This window comes from Pelobates fuscus, chromosome 11, assembly GCF_036172605.1.
Source record: "Pelobates fuscus isolate aPelFus1 chromosome 11, aPelFus1.pri, whole genome shotgun sequence".
Lineage (NCBI taxonomy): Eukaryota > Metazoa > Chordata > Amphibia > Anura > Pelobatidae > Pelobates > Pelobates fuscus.
In genome coordinates this window covers 36,146,035-36,160,067 of record NC_086327.1, presented here as the reverse complement: position 1 = coordinate 36,160,067, position 14,033 = coordinate 36,146,035, and the positions used below count along the sequence as shown (strand labels likewise).

The window sequence follows — 14,033 nt, the reverse complement described above, 5'->3', positions numbered from 1 at the left end:
AAACCACAGATAAACTGAGTATGTGCTGCTATCTTGTACAAATAAGAAATTGGTGGGATTCCACATCCTGTTTTAAAAGAATTTTAAAATCTGTGCTGCAAATGCTCATTTTTTTTTAAAAGTTTATCAAATGTTTCCCACAACATTTTACATTCTTATTGAAAAAGAGCAAATAAAACATGCAGCCAAGCACATCACTGAATTCAAGGTATGACAGACAAAATAAAATAGAAAAACAAAGATTTCTATATAAAGTTGCCCTCCAGTTAGTATCAATTTATTTATTTATTACTAGTCAATATTCAAGGAAAAGCGTGGATTGGAAAGAGAAAAAGAGAGGTAGCCTGAGATGAAAGCAGTAGTGAGATAGGGAGTGGTAGAATTATATTAATGAATTCAGATTTTATGATTGCAGCGTTGTGTACATTCAATGTGTCACAGAACAAGAGAGGGAGAGGTTGTGCCATGGGGTGTAGGTGTTGGTAAAGTAGGAGGCACACTTGCCATACCTCCCAAAGACACCTATTCCCTATATATACCAAACCGGGATAATTCCACTTTCTCAAATACACAGCATCTTCACGTATTGACACCTCCACAGCACAAGTAAGTGTGAGCTCTTCTGGTAACTGTATTCTCCCTGCTCTGATTGTACAGCTCCTCTCTGCATCTCTACTGGCAGTCATGTGGGATCTTTACAGGCTTCAGAGAAATTGTCCTCTCTGTGATATTCCTGCACCCTATGAATTTTGGAGGTGCATACACTGAGAGTATCGCAGGGAGCTCTTGCTGGATTCACAGCCTCTAACAGACTGGATTCTCCATCTATTGATCTCTGCATAATTTACAAAATGGCTTGGATGTTTGTGACTTTTGGAGGTATCACAGTCACCAGCTGTGAAACCTTTTACTTGAGATAGTTGATAAATGACATGTTGGTGTTAGCTTATTGTTTTTTATTTATCTTGGGACCCACATCTTTAAAATTGTGTCATTGTCCTAAGGTGACTACTATTGTCATCCTACTGCCTGTGATGTGTACAGCTACTGAAATTGGAAAAATTGGTAAATCATAAAATTTCACTTAAGTTTGTTTTATGTGCGATACAGTCCTGCTCACCTTTATCTGAAGTCTTTTGATAACAGGTTAACTTTTTGAAAGCAAGAGAGTGCTAGTAAATTAACTATGCCCAGTCATTGTTTGGCATATTTTCCTTCATTTCTTGTCCATAAATATAAAATGTATGCAGTTGTTTAGGTTTTTTTTTTTTTTTTACCCCACTGATCTTTTTGGGATAGACCCACTTCTCACGCCCAAGAGTATGATCATGATTCGGAGAAATTAATGGTACTTGCTAGGTACTTGCTAGGTTGTTATTAAAAGCACTTTTTTTGAAAAAAGTAGTTTGTGACTTTTGTGATGTATCACAGTCACCAGCTGCCAAGCTCTTATTTGAGATAGTTGATAAATGACATGTTGGTGTCAGTGTATTGCTTTTTTTCCTGGGACCCACATCTTTATTCGTGTCATTGTTCGCAAGTGACTCCTATTGTCACCATACTGCCTGCGCTGTGCAGAGGCAACTGAAATTGAACTACCATGCTGGCAACCTGTGATCAGCATCGGAACAATTTCACATAAGCCTGTTTTATGTGTGATGCAGTTCACCTTTATCTGAAGTCTTTTTTTGTAAGCAGGTCAACTTTTTGAAAAGCCAGAGCGTGCTAGTAAATTAACTATGCCGAGTGATTGTTTGCATATTTCCCCTCGTTTCTTGTCTGTAAATATAAAATATATACAGTTTGTAAATCATAGATGGCAGGTTTTTTTATCCTACTTATCTTTTTAGGAAATCCTTTTTTGGTTAGTCTACGTGTTTAATAAAATGTTGCTCTTAACAACACTTTAAAAAAAAAAATACAAAAGTAGTAGACTATTGATATATATAAAAAAAATGTGGAATTTGCCTTGGTGAATAAGTAAACTTAGTAATATTTTATTTATAAAAAAAAATCTTCACTCTGTATATAGTATTCAGTTTTGTTCTTTTTGTGATAAAACCAGTAACAAAACAGATTTGTTCAGCAACTTCATTGTATGCAACAGAAACAAGTTTGTACATCACACGCAAATGGGTCACAAAGGGTGTGACCGATATACAAATGCATATGTAAACAATAGTTGTTGATGGAAAATAAGTTACATGATGTTCACATAGCATTCGATTAAGACACTGGAATAATATTAGTGTCATAAAAAGAATAGTAAATGCTCTTCCTGCGGGTAGCATCACAGTCATTCAAATGAATATACTCCTTTTTAATCTATGTACCTTGTAAAATACGAGAAGGAAAGGTGAGGGCAGGAAAGGAGGTAAGATAGCTAAGGTGTGCTTAGTAAAACCAGCTACTGGTCCTGTAGAGCTTTCAATTAGGCTAGCAAAAAGGGAATGTGAGGTTTCTTATCAGAATTGAGGAAGTCTTAGGTTATGGGATGATCCGGTGGTGACCCTAGTTTAAGAACAAGAGTGGTTATATAGAAGCTCTTTCTCAGTAGCATCTGAAATGAATCTGGTACTGATGTCACAATCCCATTATTCCCAGATCGTTCTATATGAAGGAATCCACCAAGATGAACCGCATTAAAGCTCCTCCATTGAGTGCAATTCATCCATGTGTGGAACTACAAACTTTAGCCCACAATATCTGTACTGAGAAAAGATAATTTTGAGAACTTTCCAAACTGGCTACATTGAACTAAAATGTGCTATTAGGTCCTGGTTTATTGAATACACCTCAAAGCATCAACCGATATATTTCTGTCCATTAAATATAATCTATTACTTCTATTAGAACCATCATGGCAAGCTAAGACAGACATGTTTAACTTTAATTCTTTATTTAAACATTTAAAATTTTGATATTATTTGGTCACCTGTATTCATCAATTCTTTAGTGCTAATGGATACAAATTCACATATAATTGGATATATGCTATTATATCTTACATATTTTATAAATTTGGTGAGTACTTTGGTGACGCTACCCTTCTTTAAACCGGGATGCAAAGAAAATGTAAAATAGCTTGTTTTTAATAATTTAAACAAGAAGTAATTTATTTAGTCTAAAAATAAATAAAACAGTGATATACTCAAACAGCAAGATGGTTCCTCCCTCTCAGACACATTTCACATATGCAGGATTTTTCAATCAATTGTTCCTTCCATCTTCTCTGCATCCCAGTTATAAATTGACAACAAGTTCACAAACATAGAGCAAGCCATTTATGGACTCTCAAAACAAGTGAGCATAAACCTATAGATATACAGTTGTAATCAAAATGATTCAACCCCGATTGAAAATCAGGTTTATTGTCAAAATCTACAGACTTTCAGCTGTTTGCAATGAACAAATCAAACAAAAGCAAATGAATTAGCTCAATGCAACGAATGCTTAGAAACCTTCGAAAGTGGTTTCCTCAAATTCAACTGAAAATTAAACTTATAATGACTTTTCCGGTCTCAAAATTATTCAACCCCTGAATAGAATCATTCACAGCACAAATATGCAAAACAGGTGTTGTGTCAAGCACACATGATGCAACAAGGGCTTCATTGGTTACACCAGGTATGCTTGAGCTGGAACACCTGAAATACTTGAACTAGGTAGGGATTTGTTGAGTGTAACATTTGACTGCATGTTGGAAATATGACTAAGTCAAAAGAATGGTCCATAAAGTTAAGAGAAGAGATCATTATTTTTCACAAACAAGGAATAGGATACAAAAAGATAGCAAAGGCACTGAATATTCCTAGAGAAACCATTGGTAGCATAGTTCACAAGTTCAAAGTTAAAGGAGCAGTGGTTACACTGTCTCTTTGCTTCTTGTCTCTACATATATATTGCTGGAGTTATATGTGACAGAACCATCCAAGGAGGCAGTGCTGCCACCTTAAAGGCACAGATGCCCCTGTGTTGAGAACCTATATCCATGAAAGGCTCTATTAAATATGAATTTCCATTACTCACAATTTATTGTTTATACTTATACAATAATTTAAAAAAAAAATTGTGTTTGTGGAAACTAGGGAGTGCTTGCAGAGTGTTACAGCTACTATTTATTGAAATATTGTTTGATTTTTTCACACTTATTGTATATTTTTTTAATTTTTAGTGAATAACACTCTAACTCATCCGGACTATATAAAAAAAAAACACATTTTAAATAATAATAACAAGTGGAAACAAGCTATGCTGGCATGTCTAGAATAGAGAACAGATACTATATTCGTAGATGAGGAGGGGCTAGCTAGTTATCGAGATTGTTAGAGGACATGCTTATAATACAGGATTATAGTATTTGAAAACAGGCTAGAAAATCATATCTAGATATAACTGAGAGCATAGGCTCACTTTCACATAAAACTCTTCAGATGTCATTTTTTAGTACCACTGGGTGTCTAGGACAACATAGAAATGCAGCACTCAAACTAAAACAAATAATAAACTACACTTGAGAGTGAAATTAATGTGTAAACAAGAGAAGACATAGAGAGCATAACAAATTGGTGGCTACAGAGGATGCAAGACCGATTCCTATTGCCGGCAGACTCGAAGGTGAACGGGAAAGTCCACTAGATAGATCATCCGTACAGAGCCAGGGAGTGACATCCCTCCAGCCCAGTGCTCATCGAAAGGCCCACAACTCTGTGCCATAGACCCGGTAGCTTCAATACAGCATAATTTGAATCTGCTTTTGGATATCATGTAGAACGTGTATGTATCTGGTCAAATACTTTTCTCCTGCAAGTTTAGGTTTCCCTCTGTAGGAACATTGCAGTTTGGATATACCAGAGTCCTATTGATAATTTAGATTTTACATGGGTAGGCATTTGTGACAAATGGATAAATATTGTCTAGGAGTGTAGAAAAAGCTAATGGGATTCAATGAGCTAACAGAGATTTCCCATTATTGAATTTTACATTGTAGACCAGGAATAATATACCAAATATGTCAGTCATATAAAGAATAGTGCACAATGAATGATAAACATTATTCTATATGTAATATTTATATAGAGAATGTTGATGTAAATTACCTCTTTAGATGTAAAGGTACAGGTGTCTACTATTCCCTACTCTTTCTGTATGTCATTGTTCTACCAACTAAGATTCTGAGGGACGTTTCTTCACCCAGTGGATACCTTAATATTGGTCAGTCATTTCATTGATGGAGGTCTTTGTATTCTTATTCTGGAGATACCGACTTTTCCCTTCCTAAGGAGATAATACCCAGAGAATAGATTTTTTTTTTAAAACAAGGGACTACCTAAAGCACGGGTAGGCAACCTTCTGCACTCCAGATTCTGAGGACTACATCTCTCCGGATGCTTTGTCTGCATTTTGGAAATAAGGGCATGATGGGAGAGTCCACAACATTTAAAGTGCCGAAAGTTGCCTACCCCTGACCTAAAGGATTGATAACACTAGTCATATATTTTGTTTTATTTCTATTTACTCGTGTTAATTTTTTTTGTTTGTTTTCTTGGCAGGTCAAAATGTCTTACCCAATCAGCGCTCAGCCTCAGGGTACTCAGATGTATGCCACTAGCAGTGAATGGAATTCTGATGTGTTTGACTGCTGTCAAGACATGGGCATCTGTAAGTCCTACATAATAAAATCTCTACATGATAAACTCTCCGCATAGTAACCTCCATAACATAAAGAAAGTCTTCAGAGCACTGCATATAGTCTATAACAGGGTTTTCTTTTCCTGGCTGTATCTGGACTTAACTGAACTGTAATGTATTTTGCTAAATATTTAATGTAGATTTAAAAGAAAATCAAATAGTAGAAGAAGGTTAACATAAGTTTTAGATAATTTTCAATACTTTTTGTTACATGATGTGATATTCTGAAAAGTGACGCTTCCCCATTAAAATCATTAACTGGCAAACATATATATATATATATATATAGGTATACATTCACATTGATTTCTTAAACATGTATTTACATTTCACACATAGTCATCCTGACCCTCATATGGCCATTAAACACTATTGCTCAGATACACAAGTGAAAAATATTATCTATTGTCTTTTAAGCCTATTCATTTCTCCCACAGGTCTATGTGGAACATTTCTTCCTTGTATCTTGGCCTGTAGAGTTGCTTCAGATCTCGGAGAGTGCTGCTGTCTACCTTACCTTGGTGTCACCATTGTCGCCATGCGCACAGCAATCCGAGAACGCTATCGCATTTCCGTAATATACATTTTTTTTTTTATTTATTCCTTTCTGTGTAAAATATTGAACAGTTACTTTAATCTACATATTAAGATCTGTGTTGAAAATGTCATAGAATATAGCTTTTTAAAATGTGTTTTTCCCAGAGCATTTTACAGTTGGCCATTAGTCAATCAACATCTCTGGATTTGCTGTACACAAACAAAGATTTGAATTCTATCTGTATTCTGATCGGCTGAACATGTAAAGCAGCTGGCCAGAAAACACATTTCAGATTATATAATTAAATAAGCTTTTATTTTGGGGGAATTTCCCTTTGCAGACTTTCTCTAGAGCAGTTTTTGCAGCAGTGAAAAATTACAGAGAAATCACGCACATTTTATATCTGTACATTTTATATCTCTCTGAGTGCAATTTTATACGATTATTATTATTCTAATAGCGCTATTAAATTCCGTAGCGCTGTAATGATAATTGTTCCTATTTAAGCATTACAGTACCTTTATAGGAACACTCCAGTGTTAAAAATAATACAATTGAGTGTTTTCTAGACATTTAGAATGCTGTGACCCCAAGACTCAAAATTAAGAGTTAACTTATGTTTAATCTCTTGGAGAGGGGGTGCCTAGCCGCTCCTCGCTCCATCACATAGAGATTATCACTACTGGAGCTGCTTCTCACAGAGAAATTGCAAACGGAGAAGGCAGTCATAGAGAAATTGCTCACCAGGGCGCATGCATGATATTTGTAATGCTATATCTGGAATTCTTCTCATAGAGAAGCATTGAACCAGCGCTTCTCTATAAGAAGTCTCACTTCTGATCGTTGCTGGAGAACAGTAGTATACACAAAAAGATCCTGCACGCAGCCCGCTTGCATACAATCCAGGGGCTCCAGACCCAGGGTTGGCAAATCCCAATTTAGCAGATATGAAGAAAGTCAGGTCCAGGCACTCAGGACATTTATTGAAACATAGGAGCAACGTTTCGGCCTGCATGGAGTTATTTGTCATTTTTACAAAGGCATTTCTGCAGGCCAAAACGTTGCTCCTTTGTTCCAGTAAATCTGCTTTTTTGCAATATCCTGAGTGCCTGGACATAAATTTTTTCATGTTGCTAGGGAACAAACTAATTTAAAAAGAGTACCTTCCCGGCTCCCGGCTGTGTGATTAAAAACCAGGAGGGTGCAACCCAGATACTTTATTAAAGCATCGATTTCTCTTTAAATTAGCATTTTTATGCAGGGTGAAATACCTAAAGCACTTCTGCTTGCTTTAGCTTTAGATGGGTGAAGTAATTATTTTAAATGCAGTAGTAAAACACATGCTGTAATTACAAGTGATTGTAAATATGATAATATGTGTAACAATATTAGTCATTGTATCTAAATTACTAAGGAATATCATTTATTTGATTAACAAGTAAAATGCCTTCTGCCTCCAGCCATGTTTCTAAACATACAATCATAATACAACCTTTAAACAAACATAACTTTATTTGTAATGCATAACTATCATATCATTGCAAAAGAATACTGATTTTTTTTTTTTTTTTTTTTTTTGCATGGATTGATGTCTAGGAATGCTTAAAACTCGAAATTCTATAAATGTACTCATTTTTTTTTTGTTTACTTATCTTTCACAAAAATATTGGGTGGTGGGGGGGTTGTAAAACATTTTGTAGATTATATAGTATTTCCTAGTAGAAATATGACAATGAGAACAGCAAAATGATTTTTTTTTTGGTCACATTGATTAAAAGCGACACAAAATAGTGTAAATGGTAAAATACCCAGTTAATGAGTATTTGTAGGAACACCTATGGCATTTTTACAGACCCTGTTCTACACACCTTTAACATTTTTTATAAATCTCACCCATTTCCCATATTTTCCATGATTCTCAGCTAGCTTAAGAACTGTGACTCTGTGTATGTGACTATGCATGCCCTAACTTTTGTATGTAATTCACATGAGCACCAAACCAATGGAGATGATTCTGCTTTGAAGATACTTTTATAAATATGTATTTGCATCTCTGTAAATATTTAGAAAGGCAGATGGGGATATGTTACTAAGTAGGTGAATTTGGCTTGATATGTGATAGTATTTGGCTTGATATGTGATTAGATTGATGGTTTGGGTATGTGAATATATCAGCAGATTAGGTGTCTGGGTGGGTGAATGGGTATGTGACTAAGTTTGAAGGCCTATGTGGCTGGTTAGGTGGCCTAATGAAAGTGGTATTATGAGATAAGGTGGGTATGGATCAGTAACTAGGTTTAATGTTGTGGTGTGTGATTGCATGGTTGAATAAAACTTGGTGGGTGTTGATAGGTAACTTGCTATCAGGGCCAGTCTGAAAACCACTATTATCCTTTGTGGGTCCCAGTCCCTGCCCAATAACCATTATTAATTTGATTTAATGCTGAAAAGAATGTTTCCATGTTTTTATTCTAAAGATTACTTAGATAACAAACAACTTACCTATGAATTTGAGTGTTCAACTTGAAAGTGTTTTTTTGAATATTCATAAAATGCTCTTTTAATATATAATTAATGATAGGCAGGTAATCACTTTTAAATCCGCAAATACATACTCAGATACTTGTACAAACACTCACAGATACTCTTAGATACTCGTACACATTCTCAATGGCGCACTCAGATAATTGTAGGAACACTCAGCGGTGCATTTGTACGCTTGTTCATACACCCAATCAGAATTAGATACAAACACTCACAAACATACAGAACCATTCTGACTCATTGAGGCATGCAAACACTCTCACAGATATTTGCTCATATGTAGGGACCAACTCTCATAAACTCCTAAAGAATCATAAGGCACTCAAGAAAGCTTATAAAAGTATTTTTATAGAATTAAATTTTTGTCAATTTTTCTCCTGCTTCGAGCTATATCTTTAACAACTGTAGAGCATTCAAAATACTATTAATTTGCTTTGTTAATAATGATAATATTACTCAATATCGTACATTTGTTAAAGGGACACTATAGTCACCAGAACAACTACAGCTTAATGTAGTTGTTCTGGTGAGTACATTAACTCCCTTCAGGCAGTTTAATGCAAACATTGCCTTTTAGAGAAAGGGCAGTATTTACATTGCCCCTAGGGACACCTCCAAGTAGCTACTCCTTAGATGACCACTGGAGGTGCATCCTGGCTTAGGTCTGCACAGTAAGCAGCCCTGCCGTTCAGCGTCCCCACATTCTGCATGGAGACGCTGATTTTTCCTCATAGAGATGCATTGATTCAATGCATCTCTATGAGGAGGTCCTGATTGGCCAAAACGGCTTGATAAAGGCCCTAAGGGGTGGAAACGTTGCATTTTGGTTCTTGGGTCCAATAAAATTGCCTACTCTTTGGAACATTTTGGAGTGCCTGGATTACTTTTCTACTAATATATACTAAGTAGCAGAATGTGACTATTTGGTTGACTCACTTCATATAAAAATAGCAATAAACAAAACCAGTTGATTGTTCTCAGTCTGAAGGCTTTCTAAAGTTAAAATAATTTTGTAAACTTGTTCTGGATATTTTATTATAACAGCATGATGCTAATAGACCATTTATAATACATTGATGATTACATTTTTATCTTGAAATGCATTTTTGTTTCCTGACGGCACTCTCTTTCTGACTTACAGGGCAGTATTTGTCATGACTGCATGTGCCTCACATTCTGCGGAGCATGCACTATGTGTCAGATGGCTCGGGAACTGAAAGCAAGAATCTAAAGATTACAAAAAATACATCTGCAATGGAATGCACAGCAATACTCACTCGGATCATTAATATACGCATGGACAATGACATTCCCTCTTCATGATATAACACTAGAGATGATAACGTCCATATACAACAACAATGTAATTCCGGAGCATACTGTAAATGCTATATTGTTACTAATTACAGTTTACAATCATGTATTACAAATGTATATATATATATATATATATATATATATATATATATATATATATATATATATATAAACCTAGGCAACAGTTACTCTGTTGCCAGTTAGTATGCTCTTGTAATGGAGTGGGGCTTCTGCTCTTGTAATGGAGTGGGGCTTCTGCGTAATGGGGAAAAGAAATGGCTTATAGGAAGCTTGAGGAGCAAATCTTCTTGCCACCACCATCCTACATCCTAGTTTGAAGGGTCAACATAAAAAAAAAAATGACAAGTGAAAAATAAACTTCCCCTACATCGATGCTGATTATGATCCCAGTTTATGTGGGCAACACAATATTGGATAAGGATCTGCTAATTTATTTTGAAATGCTTTTATCAAGATTACATATATTTTTTTTTTTATGCCAACAATAAAGAAAATTCAAAATTAGCTTTTTGTCTTGATTTCTTTGTTTGGCTTTCCAAGCTGGTTCAATGTGTTCAGGTTCAATATTTTGTTATCTGTCATGCACTATGCTTTGTTCCTTAAAAGTTCCCTCCACTTCCTTTATTCTGTAGATGAGCAACTTCTAACTATTTGATGGAAATGCACCAACTAAGGATAGAAATGCACTGCAACAGAAAACCATGAGCAGGACATTAAGCAGCTTAGGATCGTAGGTAAAGCATTGTGAATTTTTTTAAGTTCTGCTCAGTTCTGGAGAACACTGAAAAGTATAAATTCAAATTTCCCCTGCTCAGGTGCCAAGTGTCTTTGCTCACTTACCACTTTGCCATTACAAAGAGAACCTATACCATTTGCATATCTGACTGATGCCACCCATAACCGCAGTTCAGATCCGAAACGTTCTCTCATGATACTACAACATCAGGAAATCGTTTTGGCCTTCTTTGGACCTCATCAGTGAGGTGTAACCAATACTGTCTTAGGCACAGTGAGCATACAGTCCATGTCTCAAAAACCCTTTTAGTTAAGGGAGACAAATTCACTGAAGCGGTTCTTGAGACAAAATATGTTCTAAAGTAAAGCTTCAGTAATTCTAGAGCACTGCATTTGGAAAAATCAATAGAACATGCGTTGTTTTTGTTGTTTTTTTCTTAATTTTGTTTGTGATCATTGCAAATATGTCATGGACAACTTTTTGTATACGTTAGAGGCAGACGGATGTAACGGAATTGTTCAACTTTATTGGAGCTAGAGCAAGTGTTTTTCAAAGTAAATTGACACATTGCAGATATCAAAAACAGTCTTCTAACAAAAGTGGCAATCAGCAAATACTGTTACGGAAGACATCATGCATTATCCAAAACTTAATGTTACTTGGAAATAGAGCTTATATGGATTTTGTGCCAGTAAAGTGATTCAAGTGTTTAAACATTTGTTAGTAATTTTGCTAGCACGATATACTACTGAATGTATGCCTTCTGGAGGGTAAGCTAGACATCCACACATCTGGTGAATGAAAGGTTCAGCATAAAATGCCTACGGTATATATACCAGGCTATACTGAAACTAAGTATGCATTTTTTATAATTTTTTCCTCAAGTATGTACTAAGTAACAATAACTATGAACTGTGCAAAATAGTAAATAAAAAGCACACATTACACACGTCATGATTTAACATATTTCTCTTTGATTCCTAAGCTACAATTAGATTGAATTGCTGTAATATATATATATATATTTATATATATATATATATATTTTTTTTTTATTCTTTTTTTTTGCCGATTTATTAGTACTTCATTTTTGCACAGCACCACAGAACCTGCAGGTGCTCTATAAATACATAAATAAACAAAATATGTTTCCCTAATATAGGGCTCAAACTTTCAAGTACTCTAAATGTCTAAAAGTTACTTGCTGCTGGCTTACTCGTCAGGGGTAAATCTTGACTGAATAAAACAATGCAAACAACATATATCCATTCAGCACTCTTGAAGCTACCAGAAAATTACAACAAAGACTTTTCAAACACGGTGATGATTTATTGTATAAAAGATTGCATACATGGCAGTGTCCAGACTACATTCGTGCTAGAAATAAATAGTACAAAATGGAAAAAAAAAATTTAAATTCTCATACACCTGAACAGGGACAAGGGAAAATAAAAAAATAAATTATGAGGACAACTGAATGCCTTTCTCATCTATTAAATCATGCTTTCTCAGGCTACCAGGGATACCATCACCGAAGACTTCTAATGAATGCAGAAAATGACTAAATAATAATTTATCTTTTCTTCATGTGAAATTATTTAAATTTTTGGTTGGAGTAGTGGCACATTCCTTCTTGTTTGAAAATTTTACTTGAATTCTTTTTTTAGAAATTACTTGAATTCAGGTGTGAATCTTATTTTTATGTGAATTTTAATTATTTATGCACAGCTGTACCCTTTCCGTATATGGTCTCAAATACATCAAATACAGCCAGGATTGGTTATTATTATACACAATGACATATGATACATCTTTCTGAGTTCCATAAGTGGTGATTCAGTTTCTATTTTTCCTTCTGTGTCCGCAGAATCTCTCCAGCACCCATTGTGCCCTGCCTTCAGTCAGGATAATGAGATCTCTCTCCTGTGTTTGTAAAGAGTAACACACCTTGTTAGCTTTTTATGGTAGAAATAACAACCCAACACTGAGTTCATTGTTTGAAAACTGAAATAATAAATTAACCCTGCTTTCATGTAACTATCGGGTGACAGACACATCATTAGCTTGTGATGATCTATGGACATTGGGCATTTAGAGCTGCTGTATTTTATTCATTAAACTAAAAATACTACTTTGGGAAGCTGCGCTCTCACACAAAAAATTTGGAGAGACTGAGGAGTATGTAAGATAGTACTCTGAAATGCATTTCAGGGTTGATACCACGGTTCTCCATCTTTTAGTGGATTCTTTGTAAGACTAGTTTATGTTCTGTCTCATCCAGTCTGTGTTTTGTTGTAACTGTTGTACAAAGTCTTAAATGTCCATAAGCAAAGTTATCTGGTGTACCACAGCCCTGTTGAGTCACCAGGTCCCCCAAATCCTTTTGCTCTGTGTTAAACTGTTGCCCTAACCCTGTTGCTCTCCTAATCTTCTATCCCGCTAGTCCTTTGTCATTTTGCCCCCCTAGCCCTGAGTCACTCTGCCCCCGTAATCTTAATTCAACATCTTTAATTGTCCATCATTAGCTGTTAACATGTTGGTAAAATTGAGATTGTAATTTCACAAATAGTTAATAACGTTACAATACATTATGTGGTGCCAAAAAAATTAAACAAAGTACAGGTAGAAAAATATGTTTAAAAATATGTTCAAATAAACAGGAAAAAGGTGATGACAGAGGTACTACCAAAAAATGTAAAAGATTTGTTGTAGTTAGCTAGTAGTATCATCAACATGAGATGTGCAGCTTCTGGCATGGCTCAATTAACTAATTATCTTAAAGCATAATTTGAGTTACTTTCCCAATACATATACAGTGACTGTCTTAAATGACTTGAGAGTGATCAGTTCAGTTTTAACAGGGGAAGTAAATGTTTCAAGATTTTAAGTGTTGATAATGGCAACATCTGGAGGACACATGGATTGCAGGGGGAAGAGAGTTAAGTATAACTCTGGACATGCAACTAAATAGCATAGAATTCCTTAAATTTAAAGAGAAACGGTTGCTTGGAACTTCCATCGGGCTGCAGTTTGGTTTTCTGTTGAATTAATTTGATCGATCTGGCTAAATGGCTGATTTAGTTATTTACAAATAGTTGAATCTCCATTAGTCTCAGTTCTGTTAGCATTCAGTTGATAGGATATGCAAAGAGCCTCAGAGATATTTAATAAACTGAATGTTAGAGA

The 14,033-nt window shown here is 35.2% G+C and overlaps 1 protein-coding gene across 1 annotated transcript; it reads left to right on the top strand.

Moving 5' to 3' along the window:
• Nucleotides 1–569: 569 nt before the first annotated feature.
• LOC134578145 (cornifelin homolog) lies at nucleotides 570–10,247 on the top strand. The gene is made up of 4 exons (XM_063437143.1): nucleotides 570–606; nucleotides 5,553–5,661; nucleotides 6,129–6,265; nucleotides 9,915–10,247. The coding sequence occupies exons 2-4, from the start codon at nucleotides 5,559–5,561 to the stop codon at nucleotides 10,002–10,004; spliced, it is 330 nt and encodes a 109-aa protein (XP_063293213.1). The 5' UTR covers nucleotides 570–606; nucleotides 5,553–5,558; the 3' UTR covers nucleotides 10,005–10,247.
• Nucleotides 10,248–14,033: the final 3,786 nt, after the last annotated feature.

What these genes read in the sequence shown, in the direction of transcription:
- LOC134578145 (XM_063437143.1), top strand. Translation starts at nt 5,559, where the DNA reads ATGTCTTACCCAATCAGCGCTCAGCCTCAGGGTACTCAGATGTATGCC. An exon ending in CTGTCAAGACATGGGCATCT is followed by an intron (nt 5,662 to 6,128) that starts GTAAGTCCTACA and finishes TTTCTCCCACAG; the next exon opens with GTCTATGTGGAACATTTCTT. An exon ending in GAGAACGCTATCGCATTTCC is followed by an intron (nt 6,266 to 9,914) that starts GTAATATACATT and finishes TCTGACTTACAG; the next exon opens with GGCAGTATTTGTCATGACTG.